The 26,654-nt window shown below is 53.2% G+C and overlaps 1 protein-coding gene and 1 long non-coding RNA gene across 6 annotated transcripts in view; one reads left to right on the forward strand and one right to left on the reverse strand.

Annotated features, from left to right (window-relative positions):
• Positions 1–13,316: 13,316 nt before the first annotated feature.
• MAN1C1 (mannosidase alpha class 1C member 1) overlaps positions 13,317–26,654 on the forward strand; it is a 55,199-nt gene continuing 41,861 nt past the window's right edge. The window contains exons 1-3 of one of the 5 annotated variants that reach the window (XM_053998613.1): positions 13,318–13,635; positions 14,346–15,264; positions 15,382–15,486. In XM_053998613.1, coding sequence (XP_053854588.1) covers positions 14,698–15,264; positions 15,382–15,486 — 672 coding nt within the window. In that variant the 5' untranslated portion in view covers positions 13,318–13,635; positions 14,346–14,697. Of the gene's footprint in view, positions 13,636–14,345; positions 15,265–15,381; positions 15,487–19,657; positions 19,897–26,654 lie in introns of those variants that run through there. The other 4 variants (XM_053998614.1, XM_053998616.1, XM_053998617.1 and 1 more) reach the window with 4 other exon arrangements.
• LOC128818889 (uncharacterized) lies at positions 15,493–17,602 on the reverse strand. The gene is made up of 3 exons (XR_008440587.1): positions 17,309–17,602; positions 15,751–16,801; positions 15,493–15,674 (listed from the first exon to the last, which is right to left on the reverse strand). It is a non-coding gene; the product is annotated as an uncharacterized LOC128818889 (long non-coding RNA).

Here is a 26,654-nt window from a genome sequence, read left to right on the forward strand (position 1 = left end):
CAGCAGCTCCTTCCTCAGCAAACACTCCAGCCTCCACAGCAGGCTCCTCCTGACACTCCCTTCCAGCCGCAGTTTCTGTCTCAGCTGCTCCAATCCCACGGATGGCAACACCACTCCATGTGAAGTTTTTTGCATAAAAGCCTGGCTGATGACACTTTGCAGGGAGTTGTTTGCCTTGTACCTTCATGTTTGCATCTGCCTGCGCTGCTGCTGCTGGAACAGCCCCCAGACCTGCAGCTTGTTCAAGCTCCGAGCCCTGCTCCTGTCCTGCTCCCAGTGTGACATCCCAGCTCCCAGTGTGACATCCCTGCTCCCAGTGTCACATCCCAGTGTCACATCCCTGCTCCCAAAGTGACATCCCTGCTCCCAGTGTCACATCCCAGTGTCACATCCCAGCTCCCAGTGTCACACCTCCACTCCCAGTGTGACATCCCTGCTCCCAGTGTCACTCCCAGTGTCACATTCCAGTTCCCAGTGTCACATCCCACTCCCAGTGACACACCTCCACTCCCAGTGTGACATCCCTGCTCCCAGTGTCACTCCCAGTGTCACACCTCCACACCCAGTGTCACATCCCAGCTCCCAGTGTGACATCCCTGCTCCCAGTGTCACTCCCAGTGTCACATTCCAGTTCCCAGTGTCACATCCCACTCCCAGTGACACACCTCCACTCCCAGTGTGACATCCCTGCTCCCAGTGTCACTCCCAGTGTCACACCTCCACTCCCAGTGTCACGTCCCAGTGTCACATCCCAGTGTCACACCTCCACTCCCAGTGTCACATCCCAGTGTCACATCCCAGCTCCCAGTGTCACATCCCAGTGTCACATCCCCGCTCCAAGCCCACCACCAGGCCCCCGCCTCGATCACAGCCACGAACCCCAGGTGTAATTAATGGAATAAATGAGCAGAAGAATTAAACCTGCTCCAAGGTGGCAATTTCATCACTGTCACAGCACGAGTAGAAGTGACAGCAAGGAATAAAACAGTTGCGTCTCTGGCATTTTTTATTACTTTTAATGTGCTTTTTTTTTTTCTTTTTTTTTTTTTTTTGTGAGTTACTGGAAATTTAAATCATAATGGTATGCTTCACTTAAAGAAAGTATCCATAGCAACAGGAACATCTAAATTATTGCAGGCTGATCACTTCTCTGCTGGAGTCATCACACGCCTTTCACAGGCAGTCCCAGAGGTGCAGGATTTTAATAAGCTTTTTTTTTTTTTTAACCTTTTTATGGCAAATAACCAAGCGGGTACACAGCACTTTCTCCATCAATGCAATACCTACAGAAAGATCCGAAGTGAGCAAGTGCCAGCTCACTTTGCTACTCAGGGAGGAGGGGCTCCAGGCTTGCTCCGGAATCAGAGACTTTCTCCTCTGAGTCAGTGGTTATTCCGTGGGAAACTGGGGAATTTCTGTCCACTTCAGCTGCTGGAAATTCTCTTGGACCAGGAGAAAGCAGCAAGGGAGGATCACTGAGCCTGCGGCATCGGAACGTTCTTGTTTGATTCTCAGCTGCCCGTGGGTTTATTTCTATTTTATTCTTTCCAAATTCCTGCTCGACTGGACAAAGGCGAATGGGTTAAAGCTCAAAGAAAGTGGGATTGGATGAAATGTTAGGGAGAAACCCTTCCCTGTGAGGGAGGCGGGGCCCTGGCACAGGTGCCCAGAGCAGCTGTGGCTGCCCCTGGACCCCTGGCAGTGCCCAAGGCCAGGCTGGAGCACCCTGGGACAGCGGGAGGTGTCCCTGCCCATCCAGGGCTGGGAATGAGATGATTTTTAAGGTCCCTTCCCACCCAAACTGTTCCATGATCCCCAAAAAACAACTTCAGCAGCTGCCTGATGTTTGAAAGGTGATGGGTGAGAGAACACCCAGGTATTTTGCCTCCATCATCACTGACTTTTGGGCTGGAGCAGTCACAGCTTCCCACTTTTAAAAAATTCCTTCACTTTAATCACGGCAAAAGCCCGAGTGATGCACGCTCCGAGCTGTCACACGTGAGAAACAAACTCGCTGGGAGAAATAGAAACGCTTTTTGTTTTTAATTCCAATCTCAATTATAGGAATCAAATGCGTCATCTGGATCAATAGTAGGTTGAGATTGCTCAGCCAGAAAGAGTTCAGATATAAAAAGCTGCAGCTGAGAGGCTTCCTCTAAGCTCATGTGTTATTGCAAGTGAAATGATGACAGTGAGCCATGTTTGCAGCATCCCTTGGGCAGCTCAGGGGAGAGCAGAGCTTTAATCAGTGTCCTGTGTGTAGGAACAGGATCCTGAGCCCAGGCAGATCTCGTGGCCAGGAGCAGCAGGGACTTGCCTTTGATGTCCTTTGGTTCCCACTGCCCTGTGGAACATTGCCAGCTCATCATGTCCTGCATGTCTGCGACTCGTGCAGCTCTGTCTGCAGAGCACCTGCACATTACAGGGGAATGAGGCAGCCTTAAGATACATGAAATATTTCTAATCACTTAACCTGTAGAGAACAAGAGCTGATGTGCAGAGAAGTGGCTGTGGCTCAGCCAACCCAAAGGAAAATGTTAAAAAAACAGGAAAACGTGTCAAAAATCTTTGGGTGGTTGGGTTTGTTTGTAAGGAAGGCTGGAGGAGGCTCCATGTCCATGGAAAAGGAGGGGCTGCAGCTTTTGGGAACGGGGTTATCAGGGTGACAGCAGCCAGGCAGTGACAGGAGCCAGCTGCATCTCCTGTCAGCAACTCTCAGATCAACCTGGCTTCACGTGTGAGTTAAAAACAGTCAGAGCACAGAAGGTGGGTGGTGGAAGAGGGATGAGAATGACGCAAAAAAATCTGCTGGACCTGCAGATCCGGCTCAGGTTTGAAAATCACAGCTCCTGTGAAATCACCTGCTAATAAAGAGCCTGTAACAGGAACCTGTAATTTCGTGCCTGGTGCATGAGCCAGAGGATGATCCAACTGACTCTGGCAGAGCTTTACTGGAGCTGTGGTCCAGCTGGAGTCAGGGATATTTACTGAGCATGGATCACCAGGAACTCCCAGCCCTGCCCTGCAGAACCAGGCACAGAGCTGGGCTGGACTGCCCAGGCCCAGCTCCCTCCCAGCTGTTCCACGTCAGGTCAGGACTCCCTACCTACCGCTGGAGTCACAGCTGCCCCTAATCCACCTCCCCATCTCTCAGAGGAATCAGATAAATCCCAAAGCCACAGCCCCAGGCTCTGGGGAGGGTTTGTGTCCCATGGTGTGCCTGTGGGATGGGGCTGTGCTGCTCTGCTGGGGATTTGCTTCTTGAGTGGGGCCAGATTTGATCCCTGACATTTATGTTTGAGGCTTTGATGGATCCTGAGGTCCAACAAATGAGATCCAGTGAGAGTTTAGGGGTCAGTGGGTTGGCCAAATGTTAATGTGTGTGGAAAGAGCCAGTGCTGGGCAGGCAGGAGCTTTGCTTTCAGGGGATGTGAGAGGCTGGGCTTTGTTTTTTTATGCTGGTTAAACATCATGACCCAGCTGGTGGCTGGTGGTGTATATCAAGATTAAATTGGGGAAGGTCTGTCAGAATCTGGGTCACCTGCTCCTCTGTGGTCTCCCATTTATATTTTGAGCTGGCCTGACTCACGTCTGCAGAATGTGATGGGAGAAGTGGGAGAGCTCCTGGTGCAGGAATTCAAGGGCAACAGACGGGCAGGAACAGTTGAGTAATTTCCCAGCCCTGACAGGAGAGGCTGGGCTGCCACACCGGCCGTGCATCACCGCCGCTTTGAGCCTCCCCAGTTCTGCTTTTCCCACCTCCCCAGGACGGGAGCGCGGCTCTGAGGTTGTCGTGGTTTGACATGGAAGTGAATTTTTTTCAGGAAGTTGGGTCAAACCAATCAGTGGTCAGGTTTGGATATTGGCACCTGGAGTGACCACTGAAAGTATGGACACGCCTCTGAGAACACAGGGGGTTAAAAGCAAGAACTCCCAGGGGAACTGTCTCTTTGGGTTCTGGTCGTCAGAGAGTGCAGACTCTCCCCCGCCCAGCCATGGGCTGGGTGCGGGAGGGGAAGCCACATGGCCTTGCCCAGGTAGGCTGAGGGGCTGAGGGTCTGGAACCGAGCCAGCTCCTGTGGACAGAAGGGTGGAGAGAAGCGGAGATGCCTTTGTCCCCCCACAGAGGGAAAGTGACAGAGAGCCTGGCGGCACCTGGAAATTTGCCGGCAGAGGAGAAGGAGAAGGGGGGGGATGATGCCCAGCGTGGGAGACGGGATGCTGGACTGAGATATCAGCCGTCCAGGGAGTCTGAACTTTTAACCCTTTCCAGGAAATGAGGGCTTTGTAAAATATTACTCCTCCTTGATTTGTAGTGGAAGAGAGACAGTCCGGGACCTGAGATGTTAGAAGAAGAAATATTTAGGTGGGAGGAGATGATGGAGTAGCTTTTGGCTGGACTTTTCTTGTTAGCCATGGACTGAACCAAAATCTCCTGCAATAGAGACTGCATTTTAGGGGGATGCAGTGGTGACCCAAGGAGACCTGCTTCAGCTTCTAACAGCACAGGAATGGCAAGAACAGAGGAAAGCTGAGGAGGGAATGGTGATGCCCTCTGTCTTCGGGAAGAAGATGATCTCTGTTCCTGGACCCTTGGCCCCAGGGGAAAATGGGGGGGACTGTAGTCTCAAGATGAGAAGCTGAACTGTTGTATCTTTGGGTCCGTGGCAAAGCATCCTTAAAGGAGCCCTATGAGCAGTCTGTCCATGCACGGTGGTGAGAGCACTGTGACATGGAAAGGAGAGTGTCACACTGGCAGATTTTCTCCGGGCGGTTGCCATGTGTGACAGGGAAACACAGGAGGTGGCAACTGTGTTTCCTGGAGGGTCTGTGGTGCAGGAGAGACTTCTCTCTCCCTTGATAGCTTGAGTATTGATTATCTGAAGGGTGGTAATTTGATCAGGAATCCCGGGTGATGTTTCATGGTGGGTGTCTTAGGAATTGGGAGGAGGAGGGGTGTTTTAAAAGGTCTTCATCCTGGATTTAGTTTATGTGTTTTCTGTAGTAGTAGTAGTTTAATAAAGTTTTTTTCCCTTTGTTATTAAGCTTGGGCCTGCTCTGCTCTGTTCCTGATAACATCTCACAGCATTTATTTGGGAAAGGTGCATTTTCATGGGGGCGCTGGCATTGCGCCAGTGTCAAACCATGACAGAGGTGGGGCTGAGACCGAGCAGCCCCGGCTGCAGCGGCTCCTTCCAGCCTCGTTACCCACTGCACGGCAGCTGCGGGAGTGCCCAAATTCCAGCCCTTCCTCTGCCACCTGACACGGCACAGACACACGCAGACCAGTTTAGCTTCCTCAGAGCCAGGCTGGGCTGAGGAGAGCTTTGGGTTCCGGCTGAGTGGCCAGGAGCCCCGGGAGAGCTGGAGCCGCACGATGCCAGCCCGGGCGGCCCTGGGCATGCACCGAGTGCCGAGGGATGCTCTGGGCAGAGGCTTATGCCCTGTGTCGGGGCGGGGAGCAGCCTCACCAGCCCCAGGGGTGCTGTGTGTGTCCCCAGTCACCTCTGCCGTGCCTCCATCCCACCCCGTGGTCCCCTCGCTGGAGCCTGCAGCGGTGCAGGTGTGTCCCTGCCCTTGGGTTGGCACCGCTCCTGCTGTGCTGGCACTGCCAGCCGCAGTGAAATGTCACTGAACGCGTCTCTTCCGAGTGATCAACCCCTCCTCAGAGGCTCGGCGTGGAGCTGGGAAATGCCCAGGCTGAGCATACCAACCTGCCTGTGCCCCCCGCCCAGCTCCGAGCCAGCAGGAGCGATAAAGGCTCCTCTAAATGCTGATTTAAAGCTGCCTGCCCTCAGCAGCTCGGGCTTTATCTGGTTTGGACCGTGTCAGGGAGGTGCTGGAGCGATAACACAGCACAATATCTGGAGAGGAGCTCCTGGCTGCGGTGAGAATCAGTAACCGGGGGAGCCGCTCCCAGCATCTGCTCCGCCTGTCCTCGCACGGCTCCAGATGTCCCCCAGTGACACCCGAGCCGAGCTCCAGACTGCCACCCCAGCCACCAGGGCTCTTCAAGGCCACTCACAGCTCTCAAACGTGCTTTTAAAAACCATTTCCTCTCTCTGAAAGCCTCTCCAGCCCTGGCACTGTGCTGTGTTCCCTCCCATCCTAACAAAGTTTGATCTAGCAGGTGCAAAAGTCCTTTTTTAGGAGCAAGGAGTTGGCAGCTGCCTCAGCCACTCGGTCACCAGGCCCTGGGTTTCCTGCTGTCTGCAGGACTCTGCAGGCTGAATTTCTCCTCTTTCATCCCTCAGAGCCCAGAGCCAGCACCGGGCTGTTGCAAGATGAAATGGAAAGAGCCCTGAGCAAGTTTATGGGGAAGGCTCTGGAAGTCAGCAAGGCTTGAAAGGCTGAGCTGGGTTTGCCTCGGGCCGTGCACACACAGCCTTCCCTGGTTTCTGCAGCCTTCCCCCAGGCTCTGGGGTGCCCCCAGATGCTGCAGCTCCCCCAAATCCTCCCTCCTGCATGTCACACGACCAGGGCCATCCCTGAGGGCCACCACGGGCTTGCTGATGGCTGACAGATGGAAGCAGCCACAAAGCACCAGCCTCAGATCTGCAGAGGTGACATCGTTCCTCCCTCCCAGGCAGCTAAAAATGAGCAGTTCCAGGCTCCCTTCCCACGTCCTGCACAGCGTTCCTCGTGCCCCACAGGAGATCGGCCTGTCCTGAGGGTCTCTGGCTTCAAAAACCCCCAAGCCTGGGAGAAAATCAGTGCTGGAGGGTTGGCATTGCTCCACCGCTGGGCCATGTGTCCCCTCAGGTCTTACCAAGAAATTTTGGGGTTTTTTCCCTTCCCAAAGCCAGGACAGAAGGACACAGCCCTGAGACATTAATTCCCTTAGCTCTCCCTTGCCCCAGGACTCCTCGGTCCCCCCCTCCCTCTCGCATTCCTGGTACCTGGCAGGTATTTTTATAATCCTGTAATTGTTGTTTTCCCAGCTCCCTTTCCTTTTCCAGCCCGGCCACCTGGGCAGAGCCTTTTCCATCTGTATGCAGCGTGTGTGGCTGGCACAGCCCCTCGGAGACAGCACTGAAACCTGGGAGCTCATGCAGCACAAACACCTCCCCTCCCCTTGTTTTGGGCACTGGTGAGAGCTCACCGCTCACCAAACCCGGGCTGGGGACAGGGACAAGGCACCGCCCTGGGCAGGGTCTGCTGGGGGCTCTTGGGAGGATCTGCTCAGCCTGGGTGAGGATCCAAGGGAGATATTTTTGGTTTTTCATGTGGATTAAGCATTGCCCTGTGTGCAGTTTTCAAGGAGGAAAGGGAAAGATGAAATCTGAGTGGGTCTGTGGGTGCCTGTGGGAGATCTGTCATCCCAAGGGATCTCAGGGAATGAGGAGTCTGAGCTGGGACCACACAAGACACCAGGAAGGGAAAACATTTAGAATTATTAAATGTTAATAATTACACCTTAAAATTATTTCATTTTCTACTGACCCAGGAAAAATTGAAAGGACATTTCTGAAGGGACCTGGAGGATCAAATCCCCCTCTCCCAGCAGCAGCAGGGCTGTGCTGGCACAGTGCCACCAGTAAAGGGCCATTAGCAGCTACTGGGGGATGCTGGAAGAGAAAACTCCTCTGTGAATTCTCAGTGCTGGTGCTGAGGCACCTACAGGCTGTGGCCGTGTCACAGGATGTGTTCTGCCTGCGGATGCCACGAGGGACGTGGGACACCAGACTGGCACAATGACAACAATTCAGTGCTGGCCTCCCCAGGCTGGGTTTAAATATAGGGCAGACAGTGATTCATCCCAGCCACGTTGGGAGTGACCCGTTTCTCAGGTCGGGACAGATGAACTTCACCCTTAAGGTGACTGAAAAGTTCTTTTGGGCTGCAGAGAACCCTCTCCTTGTTTCAGGGCTTTCCAGGGAGCTGCTGCAGTTGAGCAGGAGTAGCTGAAGGGGGTTTGGCCTCACAGGTGGGATTTGGGCACCCAGGGAAAAGCTGGGCTTGTTTTGCTTTCACCAAGTCCCTCCCTGATTTATCTTTGGGTCTGGTTTGCCTGAGCTGCATTTCCTGCCAGGTAAAGTCTTTGGCTGAAAAATTATTCTTAGACCTTTCCCACTTGGGATCTTATTTCTGAAGCCATCTAAAATAGGCTGTTGCTCCACATTCACAAGAGCAAATTCACGGCATTCCTCTGGCCCTCTCCTTATTTAAGCAGGGCAAAATGGAACACAGGCATTCTGATGATGCTGATTTTAATGAAAAACCAGGAAAAAAAGCTGCAGCTTGCTCCATTAGTCACCTGGTGTTACAGGAAAGTAATAAACCAGGAATGTTCCTGCTCTCTCCTCCGTGCACCTTATGTTGTTTCTGCTTTTGTACTATTTTTCAATGTCTTTGATATTTTCCCTGGCACACAGGAGGTAAGATTGCTGAGATGTAGACCTTTACCATAATTAAGCAAGAGTCCTCCTCTTGTGAGAGCTTGTTCCTACACAATTCTGGGGTGAGGGACTCGGAATGGGTTGTTATCTCAGATGTGAATGGGTTTTTCCCCCTCTTCTGGGATGGAACACGAGTCTGGCTGAGGTGATGGGGTTTACATCGTGCAAATGTCTCTCTCCTGCCTGCAGAGAACTGTGGGAATTCTCAGCAAGGCTTCTGTGCATCCCTAAGTGTGACTCTTAATTCAGATAATTAATACCTTGTATGTAGGAATGTGAAGTTAAAAGCAAAGCAGCCAGACCTGCAGATCAGTGTGTGATGATGCCCCTGAATTCAGAGCTTTGGGGGACCAAATATCCCATTTTCTGTGCTCTGGATGTGGCTGTAGCATTTCTGTAGCTTTAGGTGAGGCAGCTGCTTTCTCTGCACTCTCCATGCACTCCTGGCTGGCACAGAGGGAGGTCAGGAACCCTTTTTTGCAGGTTTAGCTCACTGAAATTCTCGACATGAAATCAGGGCAAGCCCCACTTCCAGCTTATCCATTTCTGTAACTTCCAGCCTGGAAAAGTTCTCCTTGGCAACACAAGAGATGCTGAGGGGATCATTTGAAGGAGGAGGAGAAAGGCTGCTCCAAAGAACACCTTTCTTCACCTTTAGCCTTTCCCTCCCTTGCCTTCCCACTGTATCCATCAGTTTTCCTGCAGGTCGGTGCCCCAGGCTGTGTTGGCTGAATTCCTCCTGCTCCTCCATCCACCCTGCACGGGTGATATTGCCATGGTCGGATTACGATCACAGTTCAGCCTTTCTGGTGTTTTGTTCCAATAATTCCTCCCCAGAGGATCCCGGCAGTCCCTCAGCACGTGGTTCAGAGCACCAAGCAGTGCTGCCCCTCACTCCCTGCTCCTTCAGCCACTCGAGGCAGCAGCACTGCAATCCATGCCCAGGGAGCAGATAACGAGCTTCCTTAATTACCCGGGCTTCTCCGCAGCCTCCTGCCCTCTGCTCGTGTTTCTAAAGCCTTAAAACAATCGATACCAGACAGGTTTCTCCTGTCCTGAGTCATTACAGGTCATCAGGGATTGTTTTGCCCACTCTCCCCACAGCAGAGATGAGCCCTGCTCTGAGTTTAGGGCTGGTGTTTGCAGAACGGCTCAGCCAGGTTTAAATGTCTGGGTTTGCCTTGATCTGATCTCGAGCAGATAAATCAAGGGCAGCTGCAGTGAAATAACATGAAATAACACCAGCCTTGCTGCTCGCAGGGCAGGAACAGCAGCTTTGGAAGCTTCACCCTCCCTGCTGAACCACGGGGGGTGGGAGCAGCCAGGATCCATCCCGGCAGCAGGAGCCTCTGCTCCCAGCAGCGTGCTGAGATCAGGCTGCAGAGAGCCGAGGCACAAATTGGGCTGTGGAGTGTCAGAGATGTTCCAGCGCCGCGCTGGGAGACGGCTCCTTGTTCTGTCAGCGTCGAGCTTGTTCCCCGGGAGGGAAGGGATCCCTTCCTTTCACGGCTGGCAGCCCAGCAGGGTTTGTTGTCACCGCCTGCACTTTGTAGTAGCTATCAGCAGAGGTTCCGTGTCTGCTTTACTCGCTGGGGCTGCCCTGCTTTGGGACGTGTTCAGATGTACGATCCCTTTCTGCTACAGGGGAGCAAGGCTGGGTTGCTGGTTTCCTTTTCCCTCCTTTCCTTTCCTTTCCTTTTCCCCCTTCCTTTCCTTTTCCCCCTTCCTTTCCTTTCCCCCCTTCCTTTCCCTTTCCCTCCCTCCCTCCCTCCCTCCCTCCCTCCCTCCCTCCCTCCCTCCCTCCCTCTGCCTTCTCTTTCCCCTCTCCACATTTTTCCCTGCCCATCCCCTCGCTGTGCTGGCTCTGCCCCTGAGCCTCTCTCCCATCTGCCTGCTCCATCCTTTCATGGCTGTGATGCCCAAAAATCCCTGGCTGGAGCGACTCTGGGAGCCAGAGAGGTTTTCTGGAGTGCTGGGATTCATCCCACAGCCAGAATCAGAAATGTTTTCTGCTCTGAGAGAGGAATAAACATCGAGGCTCTCTAAAAGACAGTCTGGAGGCTCGAGTGCAATAATTGGGCCAAACTCCTTTGCCCTGAGTGTTATCTATCATTCTGTAGTTTGCTTCCTCACAGAAAGTTGGATATTAAATTCTATTTTTCTTATGCCCATAAAAAAAAGTAATTTTCTTTAAATTATTTCTCCCAGAGCTTCTAAAAAACCAAGAGTCATAATGCAGCAGGACCCCCATTTCCCCAGTAATTACACTCTGCCTCCTAACTCCTTCAACAGCAATTTCTCAATTTATTTGGCTTCTATCTGGAACTGCAGTCATGGGCAGAGCTGGGCTCTGTCTTATTATTGCACAGACAAAATTGTTTTTAAAATGTAATTAAACATTTACCTTGAAGACAATGCTTTGTCTTCTTTAAGAAGCATAATATCTTAATTTAACCTAATCTGGAAAACCTTCAATTTCCAAGCTTTTACCTCCAAGACAATGTTATGCTAAACACGAAGCAAAACAAAAAGATTTCCTAATTTAACCTAATTAAAAGATAAGCCTCCAACTTTTCTACCGCCGCTGCCTGGAACGAGGAGCGAGGCGTAGCCCTTCGCTTTGCTCAGAACTGTCTCTTTTATCATCCCTCTGGTTTGCTCTCTGCTGTTGACTTGTGTTTATTATCCTCCTTGATGCCCCCAAATCCTCTTAGGAAGCAGAGCCCTCCAACCTTTCCCATCCCGGGGCCTTCCCTAAGAAGATCAAGGGTCCACCAGGGGAACAGCAGAGAGCTTTGGTTTGGTGGGGTTTTGTTCGATTGGTTTGGGGTTGTTATTTTCAATAGTGATGAGAGGAAATGCAGCCTGCCTGCTGTGTGAGGTTTTCCCGGGGGAGAGGAGATTTAAGGAAGGTGAAGGATTATTTCTGTTCAGTCTGAGCTTAGGCGTGAGGAGAAGCCCACGGAGTGATGGTCTCTGGCTGGTGCTGGTCCTTAGGGGCTGCTACTGCCAAAATCCATCCATGCTTAAAGTAATGAAGTGGGGACCCCTCGCAGGGTTCTCCCTGTCCTGAGCAGAACCAAACCTTCCTTTGGAACTGGTCCCAGGTGCTGAGAGGAGCCCATACAGCATCTGCCAACCTGCCAAGGAGGAACAGCCCCAGCCCTCCCTCCTTAAGGGAGTCTTGGGCTGCGCCAAGGGAAAGATAGGCTGGATATTAGGAAAAAGCTTTTTATGGAAAGGGCGATAAAGTTCTGGAATGGGCTGCCTGGGGAGGTGGTAGAGTCACCATCCCTGGATGTGTTTAAAAAAGGACTGGATGTGGCACTGGGTGCCAGGGTTTAGCTGAGGTGCTGGGGCTGGGTTGGACTCGATGACCTTGAAAGTCTCTTCCAACCTGGTGATTCTGTGGCTCCTGTTCCTCGTGGTGCAGGCATGGAGCAGGATGGAGAGCAGCTGTACCGGGCTGGCTCTGGCAGCTGCTGTGGCCAGGCCTGCCCTGCCCGGGCCATGGTGCCCACAGCTCCTTCACGCTCAGCAGGCCCTGCCCACAACCACGAGGGGAAAAAGCGATTTCAAACCCAAACCATCAAGATGCAAATCCACCTCGGAGGGTGGCCACCTTCATGGTCCACCGGGCAGCCACTGGAGCTGAAACATCAGAGATTTTTTTTGGTTTATTTGATAAACCTGCAGCAGCTGTGGAGCTGTGGGGAAGGTGAAGCAATGGCCAGCCTGGGGTGAAGGGCACCTCCACAATCCTGTTGTGCCGCCTGCTTTATACCCCTTAAAGCAGTTTTCACGGGAAAATGACAATATTAGTCGGGAAAATGACAATATTAGTCGTGTCTCTGACTCTCAGAGAGTGTGGGGCCCCGCAGCAATCAGCTCAGGTATTTGTCCCCCGTGGTGCTGGTTATTGTGCAGGAGGCACACACTGAGTGCAGGCACACACAAACAGCAGATGATTTCTTTCCTCGCAGCTCCAGCTCCTTTCCAGCCTACAAAATGTTCCCTTTTAGCTGTTCCAAGTTTAGTCACAGCCGTTTTCTGGTGGCTGCATTTACCCTTTCCTGGGAGCCTCATCCTGCCCCCTTCCCCCCATCCAGTTATTCCAGAGGGGTTCCAGATGCCTCTGGGTGTGGGTGATGCCCTTTTCTCCGTTTCATTGCTAATTCTGCAGGTTGGAGGGTGCTTTTTGTAACATTTATGAGCAGAAACTCTGATTCACCATCGTTCCCTCTGGTACAGTATTAGCTCACAAGGTCACTCAAATCTACCTGGTGGTATATTGAAGGTTAAGATGCGGATTAAGAAGTATTTCACGGCACCTGAACATGGGCTCATAGAAACTAGAAAACGGGTGCCCAAGGTACCTCCAGCCCGTCCCTAGAACTCCTGCTCCACTCGCCAGGCAGCGAGGCAGTACCCCCAGGGCCGTGGCACCCGCAGGGTACGGAGCCCTTCGTGGGGGAATCTGTGGGTAAATCGGTCCCTCAGAGCCCTCACGGGGCGTGAGGATCGGGAACGCCGACCGCAGCGCACCCACCGCTGCCGAGCCCTCACGGCCTCTGGAGGCACCGCGTGCCCGCAGCCCCTCTTTAAAGTAGCGGCGCCCCCCCTCCGCCAATCGCAGCGCGGACGGGGCGTTCCTCGCAGCCAATGGGAGGCGGTGGCTGGAGAAAAGGGGCGTGGCCAGCCCTCTCCGAGCTCGAGCCAGGCAACTGTGGTAAACAAGGGGGCGGGGCCCACGGCTTCCCTGTCGCGGGCAGCAGCCAATGGGCGATGGCAGGCGGGCACAGCCAGCCAATAGCGAGCGAGGGCGGGCAGAGTCGTGCGCGCTGATTGGCTGGCGCGGCGGCGGATTGACCGTTGGCGGGAGGGGGCGCGGCGGGGGCGGGGCCGGGCGCTGTCGCAGTGAGCGGCGGCGCGGGCGGGGCTCCGTGCGGGCACCGGGCAGCGCTGCCCCGCCGGTCCCCGCGCCCGGCACGGGGGAGGGCAAAAACACAGCCTTGCGAGGGGCTCGGTGCAGTTCGGTGCTTCCCTCCTGCATGCTCGGATGGGCAGGGAGAGGAGCTGTCCCCTGGAGAGCGCAGCATCTTCCCTCTCCTATTTGAGCGGGCACCCGTGAGCGCTGGCAGCAGCGAGGGGCTGTCGCTTTTGGGATGAGCGGGCAGGAGGACTAAGAAGATTTTGCTCACTGTAGGAGCCAGAGAGGCTTGGATTTGTCAGAGGGGTGAGTAAACGGCGCTGGGGGTAGGAGAGCGTCCGCCCCAGCGGGTGTGACGGCGCTCGGGGGCAGCGCTGTCCCTGCCTACAGGAGAAGGGGCGATTTGGGGATCGCACGTACGGGTTTAAGCCGTGTTCTGCCGGCTTGCGGGGTCTGAAAGTTGAGTTCTGTCTCTTAGGCAAGGAGAGGATTTGTGAGGGGGTATGGGTAACTCTAGCAGGAAAGAGATTTGGGAGAAATTTGCCGGGATCTATTAGGCAAAACCAAAACCCGTAGATTTATTTTTTTTATTACTATGTTTTTTTCCTCGAGAAGCTCAACCCAAGCCGAGCTTTCCGCATGGCTGGTTTGCAGCCCCATCGTCCCTAGGCAGCTCCTGGCAGAGGAGCGGAGCAGCCTCGTCCCTGTCTGTGTGCGCTGTCCCAGGGCACCCTGCCCCTCCTGGGGACTCCCAGAGCACCTCGTCCCCCCCGGGCTTCTCCCCCTTGTCCCCCGGGCTGCCCCGCCAGCAGAGCCCGGCATCCCGGCGCTGGATGGGAGATGGTGCAGAGCTGGGAGCTGCTCGCAGACCGGAGAGTTGATGCCAAGTCCGGACACAGGGAACCGAACTAGTGCCGCTGGAGGGTGGGGGATCGGCCGGGGACAAAGGCTCGTCTCGCCGGCCGCATCCTCGGCGGTGTTGAATGACCGCGCTCTTGTCTCCCCCCGCCCCGCAGAAATGCTGCAGCATGAACCCACCGCCGCCTAGAGAGACGGGCTCGCACCGCCCCGGCGCCGCTGCCTGAGCCAGCCCCGGAGCAACCGTCCGACCGGGAGCCCGCACCGGGAGCAGCCCATCCCAGCCGCTCGCCGCCCGGCCCCGGCGGGATGCGCTCGCCGCCGCCTTCATGCCGGCAGGGGGGACGCTGAACCGCCGCTCCGCCCGGCCCGGAGCCACCCACGTGCGGTCCCCGGTGAAGGCGGCCGGAGGCGCCCAGGGCGGGCCCCGCTGAGCGTTTCGCCGCAGGAGCCAGCGGCAGCCCCCGGCGTGGCGGCGGGTCCCGCCCGGCGGCCGCGATCCGGTGCCCCATGGTGGTGCTGCGGAAGCTGCCGGGCATGCCGGGCTGGCCGGCGGCGCTGGGGCTGCGGCTGCCGCAGAAGTTCCTGTTCCTGCTCTTCCTCTCGGGCCTGCTCACGCTCTGTTTCGGGGCCCTCTTCCTCCTGCCCGATTCCTCCCGCTTCAAGCGCCTCTTCCTACCCCGCCGGGCCACCGCCTCCGCCTCCTCTTCATCCTCCGCCTCCTCGTCCTCAGCCTCCTCCTCCTCCACCCGCGACACCGAGCTGCCCCGCAGCCCCCCCGCCGCCGCCGAACCCCGCCACGCCAGCCCCGCCGCCCCGCGCCGCCTGCGGGAGAAGCTCCGCACGGCCGCCCGCATGGCCGGGCCGCCGGCCCGCACCGCGCCCGGCTCCCGGCAGCAGGTGCAGGGCGGCGAGAGCCGAGCCCAGCCCGCCAGCGGCGTGCCCCCGGCCCGGGAGACGCGGGCCCCGTTCCGCTTTGACTACGAGCGGTTCCGCCGGAGCCTCCGGCACCCGGTGCGGGGCGGGCGGACCGGAGAGGACCCCGAGACCCGCGCCCGCAGGATGAAGATCAAAGAGGTGGGTGAGGAGCGCAGGCAGCGCTCCCGGCCGTGTGCCCGCTCCGTGCTGCCTCGCCTCCCTCCATAGCCCCCTCAGGCAGCCCTCGCCTCACCTCCGTGCTCACATCCCCCTCAGGCAACCTTCACCTGGCTTCACCTCACGGCATCGGCTCCCCTCAGGTGTGTGTGCCCTCGGCCTGCCCGTACAGCCATGTCCCCATCAGACCTCGCCTCCCCTCAGGTGTGTGTCCCCTCAGTCTTCACCTGCCACCAGCAGCCACATCTCCCCCTCAGTCAGTCCTTGCCTCCCCTCACAGCCACATCGCCCTCAGCAACCCCTGCCCCCTCTCATGGCCGTGACCCCCCTCAGTTTTCGGGGCTGTGTCCACCTCAGCCCTCACAGCCATGTCCCCCTCAATCAGCTGTCACCTCCCCTCACAGCCATGTCCCCCTCAATCAGCTGTCACCTCCCCTCACAGCCATGTCCCCCTCAATCAGCCGTCACGTCCCCTCACAGCCATGTCCCTCCTCATTGCCCTCACCTCCCCAGCCTCGCCCCCATTTCTCACACAGGGTCCATTGCTTCCTCCTTTTCCCAAGGAGGGTGGCAGGAATTGGGGTGTCCCTTTCTGAGGGAGCATCCCTGTCTCTGAGCTCACACCTCCACTCACCCGGGGCTGGCTGGTGGGGTGTTACTGAAATTAGTGAAATGTAAATTTCAGCTTGGTTATTCGGGGGTGGGGGGGAAAAAAGGGTTATGGAGGGGGGGGAACCACACTTGGTGGGAGATGTCTTTGATTGCACAAGAGTCTCCATCCCTGGAGGGGTCAGATTTGCACAAAAACCAGGAGATGATAGAACCTGGCTGATCCACGGGGATGGAGGGACAGGATGCAGGACTCGGGTGGGACTGGTGCTGGAATTGTCACCCGCTGCTGGGAGCTGACCCCTCTGCGGGGTTGCCAGGGCGAGGGGAGGGTTTGGCCCCGTGCCTCCAACTCGTGCGTGGCAGCCTGGCAGACACACGGAGCAGGCTGTGACCCAGTTAACCAGGTTTGTGTGGGATTCCATTGTGGCTGTCGGATCCGTCGCCGTGATGGATAACCAACTTGGAGGGAATTCTGCTCTCGGAAGAGGTGCCAATAAGTAAAAGGCACAGATTTAATTAAGCAGAGTATAAATTTCCTGGGTCTGTGCTCTCGCAGAGGTGCAGGCATCCAGTGACGACGCTGCCCTGGATTGAAGAGAGGATCAAGTCAGGGAATAACACAGCGAGGGCTTTCATCCTCCAACCTGCATCTGAAAAACAGTTTTTAAAGCTCCCCTCCCTGTATCTTTGTCAGGCACTAAAACAAAGGCTGCACCGATGGTGAAATTCAGACACAACGCACCCAGGGGTGCTGGGTTCCTCTACAATCCCAGGCAGGATCGAGCCGTTGCAGGGTGTTTGGAATGTTCCAGTGCCCAGCCCTCACGTGTGCCTGGGTCTCTGCAGATTCCCACCTCCAAGGTGTGCCGGGGGGCACGACATACCCGGGAATAACCCAGCTTGCAGTCTGTGCAAACAAATCAAATTGAAAGATCAAATTTAGGGGAAGCGAGTGGCATTCAGTCCTTCATTTGGAGTTAATTATTTTTTAAATATAGCATTATTTCAAGCTGTATGGATTCAGCCCCATCTGTTTCTAACAGCCATAATCAGTGCTGGGTAGCAGAGTTAGAGTTTTCAAGGATGAGAATCCATAAATATTAGTTTTATGCTGACAGCTAATTACTCTTCAAACGGAGCCCTTATTTCTTAAAAGTGCCTACACTTCTATTTATTCAGAGAGAGAGAAACAAATATGGTGCTGAGATATGAGGCTGAACATGCAAAACAAGGCAGGGTGGTGCAGCCTGGGGAAGAGATAAGGTGTGTCTCTTTTTGTTAATCAAAAAGACAAGAGGAAAACAAACCAGGAAGGTTAGAAGACAAATGCTGCATAAAAAGAAACAGATGGAGAAAGAAAGAATTGCAAGGAAGAAGTGATGATACAGCCTTTGGATTAGCAAATATTGCTCACATGGTGTGAGATGCCAGCAGGGCAGGTGGTGGTGGCGCTGGCTCTTCTGAGTTGCTTTTCCCTCCTTCCTCCAGAGCTTTCAGTCCGAGTCCCCAGCTGTCCTTGCACTGGAAGTTTTGTTCTTTTCTCTGCCTTCCCTCAGGCCATTCTCACAGGTCAGCACCTCTGTAACAGGAGGATGGGTGTGGATGGGATTTGTGGATATTTTTCCCCCATCTGTCTGCCAGATGAAAGCCAGGAGGAAAAACTGGTGCATGACCAAAGATGCCCAGAGGTGATGCCCAGCCTAGAGACTCGGAGACCCTAGAGACTCGGAGCTTTCTCCAGGACCCTCCAGTCTGAGGAATTCCAGCCAGGAATCCGAGCTGGTGTCCATTCTTTCCCACCACCTCTGAGCTGCCTGATCTTCAGCTAAAAAAGAGGCAGTGCCATGGCTTTCCTGGCTGTTGTGTGGAGAGTGGAGAGCCCTGCTAGACTTTCCCTGCTTAAAAAACAGAGTTTAAGAGTGGGAAGCCCCATGGCCTCTCCCATTTTATTGCTGTTTGGGAAAGTCTTTGGGGCATGAGGAGCACTGGGGCTGTTTGCAGAGTGAGGAGCCAGGCTGGGGTGGACCTGCTGGGCTGACGTGTGTGTGCAGGTACCTTCACCGATGAGGACAAGTCCAGGGTCAGTTAACAGTTGTTTTCTTGGAAATAAAAAAAAGAGAGCAGCTGTATTGTACAGCCTTTGCTGCTAAAGGTCGTTGGTCACCTGGAGAACAGTCTGGGATCCACTGCTGTGTGTTCCTGTTGCCAGCCCAGGGCTGGGGCACTCTGACCTTTCCAGGAAAGCTGCAGAAAGCCAAATAACAAATCTCCCCGTGCTGCAGGTTGGGGAATTTTGGAAGGGATTATTCATCTCTTAAGATGACCTCTGGAAAAGGTATTAGTTGTGTAATTGATCAGTCAGGCATGGCTTTGGGGATTAGCTGATTTTTTACATGTGCCAAATACAAATCACTGATGCTCAGGAAAAAAAGAGAAGTGGTTGTAGCTGGAGAGTGACTGCAGAAATTCCACGGTGGGATTCCATATTTATTTGCTCTCAACAATTTCCAGATCAAATTGGCTGAGGGAAAAGTCAAAATTATTTCCCCTCTAACTGCTGCCTCTGCAAACTCAGCCTCAGATCTGAGGAAATCAGACCGTGTGGTTCCTGCCTTCTGCATCGTAACCAGTAATAAAGATTTTGCTGGTGGAGCTGAGCTGACAGTTTTGCTGATGATGGATGGAGCCAAGCAGGCTGCTCCTTGCTGCACTCCTGCATCTCACAGGTGGGGGAGCAGTGGGGAGACAGGGAAGAGCATTTCTTTAAAGTATTTTTATACCATCCAGTGCTTAAAGACAGCCACTGGAACCAGCCAGAGCGGAAAGTTCATCATTACATACTTCCAGCTCAGTCATGGGATGTGAGAAAAATGTGAACAGAGGGAGAGATTTACTCATTTTTCTTTTCTTTTTTGGGTGCAATAGGCACATTTCCATGCCTGAGGTGTGGGAATGCCTGGTGCCTGAACCTGGCAGTGTCTTTTGTCCCTTTCAAATGAGGGAATGTGTCAAATCCAGGCAGGGATTGTCCCCTTGGGTCTGACACCCGCATTCATTTCCTCTGGATTAATGATACCAAAGCCTCTTTGTTTTTCACAGTGCAGTTCTCTTCATCCTGGCTTTTCTTCCCATCTCCACCTCTACTTGCCTCACCTGGCTGTCCCCTGTCCTCTTCTAACACAGCTCTAAAGATGTATTTGCTCTCAAAAATCAGCCCCTGGGGGGAAGTAGGCACCGACTCACACAGTTACCCTGCATCACTGTGCACATCTGCCAGTAGATCAGTCTTTGGAACACAAATACCTTGACAGTTTATCACTAAAAGATAATTAGCAAGAGACAGGAATGTTATCAGGAGCTCAGCTTCTGCTGAAAGCCCCTTGGTGTTGGTTCCTGAGTTCCCTTTGTGTGGTTTTGACTGTTGTGACCACAGTGAAAAAACTGCCAATTTTTGGGGCAGAGCTGGGGAAATGCTGCAGGTTCTCCTGAATTTTTGCCACAGCCCTGACCCCTGCCAGGAGAAGTCTCAGTTCTGGTGCTGGTTGCCTCTCGTACACCTGTGTGGGTTTGGGTGGTCTCCTGGAGCTCACAGGTGCCCTGGGGTTGGGCTGTGATCACCAGTTTGCCAAAAGCAGGACTTGGAGCAGCCCTCAGGCTGAGCTGGGCTGTGAATCCCATTATTGGCCATTTCTCACCATCTCCTTTCCACAGCCAGCAGGAAAAACATGTCAAACCTCTCCCTCTGCCTGTGCTGTGCAACTTTCTGTCCATCCACTTGGAGAAAACGCCTTTAGTGCTGTAATCTGGGGCTGAGCAGCACTCCAGGCCGGCCGCCTAATCTGCCCGTGGTTTCGGTACGTGAGGAGCACCACGCACGGTTCAGCTGGAAATGCTCCTCCCGTGCACATCTTCTCACTGAGGCACGTGGGGAGGGGTCTGATCCTGTGTGCTGGGCAGATGGAAACCCAGGGACTTCCAACAGACTTGCTCTGGCTGCTGGGGGTAAGGAAACCGGTTCTCTGTAAAATATTTACTGTGGTGGAGTGGAATTATGATCTCAAACCAGTCAGATGTGCTGTGATCAGGCTGTAATTCTTTCTCTGGGGTAGAAATATCTCTGCAAGAGAGAATTTCTCTGCAGTTTGAAGCACTGACTGGCTCCAGCCTTGCTGGAATTTTCCTTTGCTCCACACTCCTCATGCATTTATTTACTGAACCTGTGAAAGGGGTACTGTAGTGTAAATCCCACAAATGGTGCATGCAGTGGGTTTTTTGCTTCACTAGCCTCGGGTGGATTCATGCAAACAGAATTTAGACCTGACCTCGAGCCTGTTTTAGCTGTAGGGGATACAGTTAATTGACTAAAAATGTATTTGTTCTCTTGGTAGGGTGCAGAGGCACAGGAATCTGAGTGTGCTGTGATCAGTGCTGCAGAGCTGCTTGCCTCAGTGATACCTCAGAGCTCGCTCTGACCCAGCTCTCCCGAGCTGAGGCCACTCTGGAATTTGGGAGTGCTCTGCAATTTGCAGTCATTTGCTCTTCTCTCCCCAAGTCTAGCAGTGAAAGCACTTGTTCCACAACAACTAAATTTGATGCTAGACTGGTTTCTGAACTGCCACTTACAACCAGCGCACGGCTCCAGCACTGCAGAGTTGTTGGCGGGCGGGTGATGAGTGACTGTGAGTGCTGGGCGTGGGGAAATTACTTTCTAGGATGCCCACAGATGTGTTGTGCTGAAGGACCTGCGCTCTCCTGAATCACTTCAGGAAATACACATCAGCTCCTTGAGATTCTTTGGGTGGGAAGATGGGGTTAGGGCAGGGGGATGGAGCCTGGCTGTGAGCTGTCAGTGACATCCTGCTGTAAGCTCCCTGCTCCTCCATCAGTCTGGGGCCTGTGCACATCCAGGTCTTCAAATATTTACTAAAAAGCAGTCACCTGCATTAAGATTCCATCTTTCCAGCCCAAATTTTTATGGGCTCATGATTAACTTTTAATCAATGATTAAATGTGCCCCGTAATGGGAGAAAGATTTTAGTGCTAAGTGTTCTTTCCTTTGGTTCTGTATGCAGGGCTTTGCCAGATGAGGCTAATCCATCATGTTTAGCTTACTCTGTGATTCTGTTATTGTACAGATTGTTTATCATTTTGATGTTTTTGAATATGTTCTCCAGTATTGAAAATAATTCAGATTTTAGATTGGGGCAGCTGAGAAGGAGAGAGGGAAATGTACCTTAGTACTAAATGAGAGACTGACCTGAATATAAAACTGACATGGAGCTGTCAGAAGGAGAAGGCAGGAAGGAAAATTCACTCCCGTGGTGGCAAGAGGAAATCTTGGTGCTGGGAGCATTCTGATTTTTAAACTTAAGGAAGAGACTACATTTACATTCCCCGGAAAAATACTTTTCAGTGGATGCTGTGAGTGGATTTGGCATGAGGAGCACACGCTGCCATGATTGCTGTCTTTACTCTCGGTCCCCTGGCACTTGAGTTCATCATCTGACACCGCATTTTGGAAGGGCTCCAGAGGAGCTGTCGTGGGCAGTGGTGTCTGTGAGCTGCACATAATGTGAGGGCTTTGTGCACGATGCACCCAGAGCATGGCAGGAGACAGAGCACAGTGGCAGCTGTGCTGGAGGACTGGATAATAAACATCCCCTCTTCATGGGACAGCATGGCACTCATTTGTACCCTGCTTAACGGGGCAGAGCACCCGCTGGTAATTAAAGCAGGACACTTAGTGTTCTGTTCCTGAGGGCAGATCCATCGTGGCACCTCTGTGAAATGGGCACACTCTGCTTCATCCCTAACCCAGCAGGAAAATGTGCAGCAGAGCTGTTCCTCCTGGGCACTCCAGCACTCCCCAGGAGGACACTGGAGCGTGAGGAAAGCACAAGGTTGCACTAAACTGAAGTGACTGCTGTGCTTCCCTTCTGCATCTCCTGATGCTGACAGCAGAGCTGCAGTCCCCTGTGTGAGTGAGCTGAGTCTGCAGCGTGTGGAGCTCAAGGAGGGATCTCCAGCGGGTTTGGAAAGGGGAATTGTGTCCTGAGGCTTTTTCCCTGGGCTGAAAGGTAACAGAGTGCAGCTTTCTAGGAATGGCAGCTCTGTGTGCTGGAACCCTCCTTAGAGCCATAAGGCAGCTTGGGGTGTCCCATCCCTGTGTCCATCTGTGTCCCCCACCCCTGCCCAGTGTCCCCTGGGGGCTGTGTGAGCCACAGGCCCCCATCCTGACCCCAGTGCCTGTTCCTCAGTGGAGCAGCAGGAACCCTGCACTGCCTCCCCCTCCATGGGGCACTCTGGGGGTCTCCCCATGCTGGCAGCTTGCTCTGAGCTTTGGTTTCTCTGTGACCTCTCCCCTCTGTCAGACCCAATTGAAGTTTTCCAGCTCAGGAGGTACCCGGGGAGGATGGGCAGATGACAGCGGAGCAGAAAACGGTTCCTGGGTTTATTTGAGCTAATTGTTCTAAAGGCTGGGATTGAGTGGGAGCCAGGAGCTCATTAGTTCTAATCTGGCCTCCAATACTTGCCTTGCGTGGCCCTAGAGCTGTTGTTAGGTTTCCTCTCTTAGATATTGCAAGAATAAGGCTGCAAAGAATATTAAATGTGAGAGATGGAGAAATCCTGCAGCATCTCATGCTAGCAGCGCTAGCACAGGATGATGATGTACAGTGAATGTTCCTCCTAGAGAGTGTCCCTTCCCTTCAGAGGGACTCGGTGACAGAACTCCTGCTGATTTATGGAGCAGGATGGCTCTGCAGACTGTCTGTGCTGAGAATTGGAGCCGTGTTAGCAACGTCCGAGCAGGCGTGTTTAAAGCAGGGCTCTTGCTCTAATTGTGTTAACATGATTTCCCTGGGCAGGGAGGGGAGTGCAGAACCGTGTACTTTGAGAAGTGACAAAGGATAATTATTAAGTAATCGTGTTTCATCCATCCTGAAATCCTCCTGCTGCCTGGGTTAGCCAGCAGGATAAAATACAAATAAAATACTTCCAGTGGAAAAGGGCTGTTTCTGGCTATCCTTCCATCTGAGCCTCATTTTTCTCTGGAGTTTTCTAGGAAGGACACGTATTTATGTTGGAATTCAGTGCTGATGAACCCAAACAAACCCTTGGCTGATTTCTGGTGCTATTTTGGCTTTCCTGAAGGCCTTTGTCCAGCACCAAGACCATGACAGGATTGCTGAACCATCATGGCTGGGTTTGATTATTATCTTATCTCTCAGAGGTTTGTGCTGCTGAGCCCAAACAACCAGAACACCGTTGCTGCTGGCTGTGGCTCTGCCCACTCCCATCGGCAGCTGCACAGCAAAATCATTCAAAAGGTTGATTTCAGCTCTGGCTGGCATAGGACGAAGCTGTAGGCAGCTCTCTTCTCTTGTTTCTTTCATTTCTGGCTTTCAAAGGCTTAAATCAAGTTGTGAGCTGAGTGTTAGGGTGGGATTTGGTGAGTGGAGGCTCGTTCCTTAGGCCTGAGCAGTTCTGTGGGTGCCACTTCTGCACTGGCGTGAGAAAGGAGCTGCCTCCTGCCTCTAATTTTGATGAACCTTTATGGCTGTTTTCTGTAGTTTATTAGCCAGATCCCCGAAGCTGCCATTCCCTGCTTTATTCTGTCAGCAGTCCATTAGTCACAGCCGTGTGATGGCAGTGCTGGAGCAGTGCCAGGGCCGAGCCTTGATTCCCTCTGGGGATGGGAGGTCAGGCCCAGGGAGGGCCAGGCCTCTCCATCCTGCCAGCTGAATCCTAAATCCAGTCCTGAATCCAATCCCACATTGTTCTCACATCCACCCCACCAACCTCATTTTCATCAGAGATCCCGTGTTTGTAACCTGGTTTGTAACGATTTATTGTGGGCTCTGGGACTCTTGGAATGGTTTATCAGCCTCTGGCTAATAAATTTGCTACTGTGGTCCAAGAATTTCTTGCACCACTTTTGTAAGGTGACAGCTCTGACACGTGGCTCTAGGAAGGCTCTGAGTGAGTTTCTCGTGTCTGTTATTAGCTATTACCTGTGATAAATTATTGCACTAATCTCAGCTGACTACTTAATACTTGAGAATTGCTCTGTTCCTCTCTTCAGAAGTTCCAATCATGAGGAACTCTGGAAAAGGGAGAGGACAGCAGTGCTCCAATCTGTCCCTCTGAGCAAGGACTACAAAGACAGATGGGGAGCAGGTGAACCAGCAAGAAATCATTAAACTAAACTCATCCTCCCAGATCTCTCCTGCTAAGCCATCCAAGTGTGAGATGAAGCACAAGGTGTGCTGGCAGTCCTCAGCCTCCCTCTTTCTCCTGTTCCAGCATTTGGACTGAGACAAAGCCAGTTTCCAAACAGATGTTCCTCCTGCTCCCTAAATCCGTTCTCACAGTGCAGAACAGGAGTGATGCAGGATGACTCTTGGCCTGTATTTACATTTTTTTCTTCCCTTCAGTTCTTCCCTTCAGTTCTCCCATCTGCTTCTGCTGTGTTTCGGGCCCCTGAGCCATCCATGTGTCAGAAGCAATTCACACCTTGTGGGTGCTGGGGGGAGAGGCAGCTCAGCCGCTGGGCCTGGAGTGAGGCTGAAATGGGGAGAGGGAGAGTGGGCTGAGCATCTGGGGTAGCCTGGCACGGGGCTGTTCCTTTTGTCTCTGACAGATGTGGGGGGTGTGAGGCTGATCCTCACTTTCTGTCTCTGGGAATGCTTTGGAAACGTTCCCTTGGCGGGATGGGAGCTCTTGGCTGTGCAGCCTGGGCTGCTGGGGTGGAGCCCCCACAGAAGCTCTGGTGCCCCCGATCTCCATCCCACATGGGACGGGCAGGCAGCTCCTGCAGGGGCAGGGAGGCTCTGTTGCCCTGCCTGGGGATGGCAGGTCTGCACACAGATGCTCTGGAACCTGTTTACTCTTCCCAGCCCACTGAGGATTCCTGCTGTGCTCCCACATCGAAGGCTTGGGAGTACAAAGCCTCCTCTCCTCTCTGTTTTGTTTCTTTTCATTATTGATCTGTTTGACGTTTGTCCTACAGGCTGTCAAACAGACGGGCCCAATATGTTCTAGAGACTTTGTTTTTCTTTTTTTATTTTCCTTGAAAAGGAAAAGCAAAATGTTTCCACACCTTCTCCTATTCTTCCTTCTTCTTGCAGCATTTTGGTTTGCTTATGGCTACAGCTCCTTTTGAGCATCCCCTTGGGCTGTGGCTCTCCAGAAATGAGAATTCTGTGCAGATGGTATCTGTAGGGAAAAGGAAAAAACCTTCCCTTGCCATAATGCAGGTCTGTAAAAACAATCCTGCTTCATGTTTGTGTTTGCATCCACCTTCCCATTCAGCGTGGGGGGATTCTGGGGAGGAGCTGATGGATTCTGGCCTGGCTGCTCAGCTGTTGCTCATGTTCACCTGGAATGCTGGGCACTTTCAAGGAGAATTTGCAGTCTGTGTGTAATTAGGGATTTACAAAGCCCGTGTGCTGTACATGCTTGAAGGGAAGTAGCTGAAATGGAAGAGCCCTCGAGGCAGCCTACAGGAATGAGACAGTGCCCAAAATCTTAAGAGCTCAGGGAATTTCCTGCGTGGTTTGTGCTGCAGGCTCAAACCCCAGGAGGGAACTCAGAGGTGACATTTGAAGCAACATCATTACTAGGAGAGTAATTTTTTCCCCACTTTCCTTCCTTAAAGTGTGCTGGAATGCAATAGTAGTCACTAAGAAAAGCCAGACTGTCCAGCCTGGAGTGAATTGGACTTGAAAAAATGCAAATAGCAGTGTCACACAATGGGTGCTGGTGGCTTTCTGGTCCTCCTGCTGCCCTGTGTGCCTGCAGCCCTGGCAGCAGCTCAGCACTTGTGTTTGACAATCATCTCCTAATACACAACAAGAGTCAGCCTGGGAAGGCAGCCGGGACATTGGGGTGTAAAAACCCCAAACCCCTTTTACATGCACCTTGAATTTCTTCCCTGATTTCCTCGTGCTTATAGATATTGCTAAAGAGCTGCTTCTGCCTTCTGTGCTGGCAGCAAGGGAGATCAGAATTTAGGCTGATCTTTCTTAAGTGTCACTTATTCCATTTTCAATCCTTCCTGTACCCCGCTGTTCACTTTCTCTGAGGTTGCTGCCACAGCACCTTCACTTTGGTGTCCCTCACGTGAGCCCCAGTCACACCTGCCCTTCCATACCGACCCCAGTCCTTTTTGCAGTGTTCCAGACGACCTTTGCAGTTTCCATCCAGGGAAGAACTCATCCCTCAGATTTAACGGGGTCAGCTCCCCTGGCCAGGTGCAACCTTGAGCTCAGGGAGTGCCTTTTGCTGCCATCTCCCTAAACCCAGTGACAGCCATGCCTGCGTGGTGACAAGCTTAGGACAGAAGGAATATTTATTGTGTTTATTGCTGCTGTGGCTGTGCAGTGCCAGCCTGGCCGTGCTCTGGAATATCCTGAGTCTGATCAGCTCTAGGGGCTCGCAGGGAGCACGAAGCTGTGCTGTCAGGGTGGCCAGGAACACAAATTCCGTTTTTTCCTATCAGAATTTTCCCCAGGCTTTGATTCTGGGAAGCAAAGGAAGAGGAGGCTGCAGTTTCCCTCCTCTCTCCACTAAATCACCTTTGTGCTTTGGTCTAGACTTGCAAATTTGTTCTCAAAACCATTGTCGGCCTCTTCCAGGCCAGCATCTCATTACAGAGCTAACTGCAAAATCAACTGCTCTTGCTGACATGTTTCCTGATTTAGATGCAGCTGGATGCAGCTGGGGTTTAGTGCCTCAGATAGCCCTAGAAGGGTTTTATT

The sequence above is a fragment of the Vidua macroura genome, chromosome 25 (assembly GCF_024509145.1).
Source record: "Vidua macroura isolate BioBank_ID:100142 chromosome 25, ASM2450914v1, whole genome shotgun sequence".
Taxonomy (NCBI): Eukaryota; Metazoa; Chordata; class Aves; order Passeriformes; family Viduidae; genus Vidua; species Vidua macroura.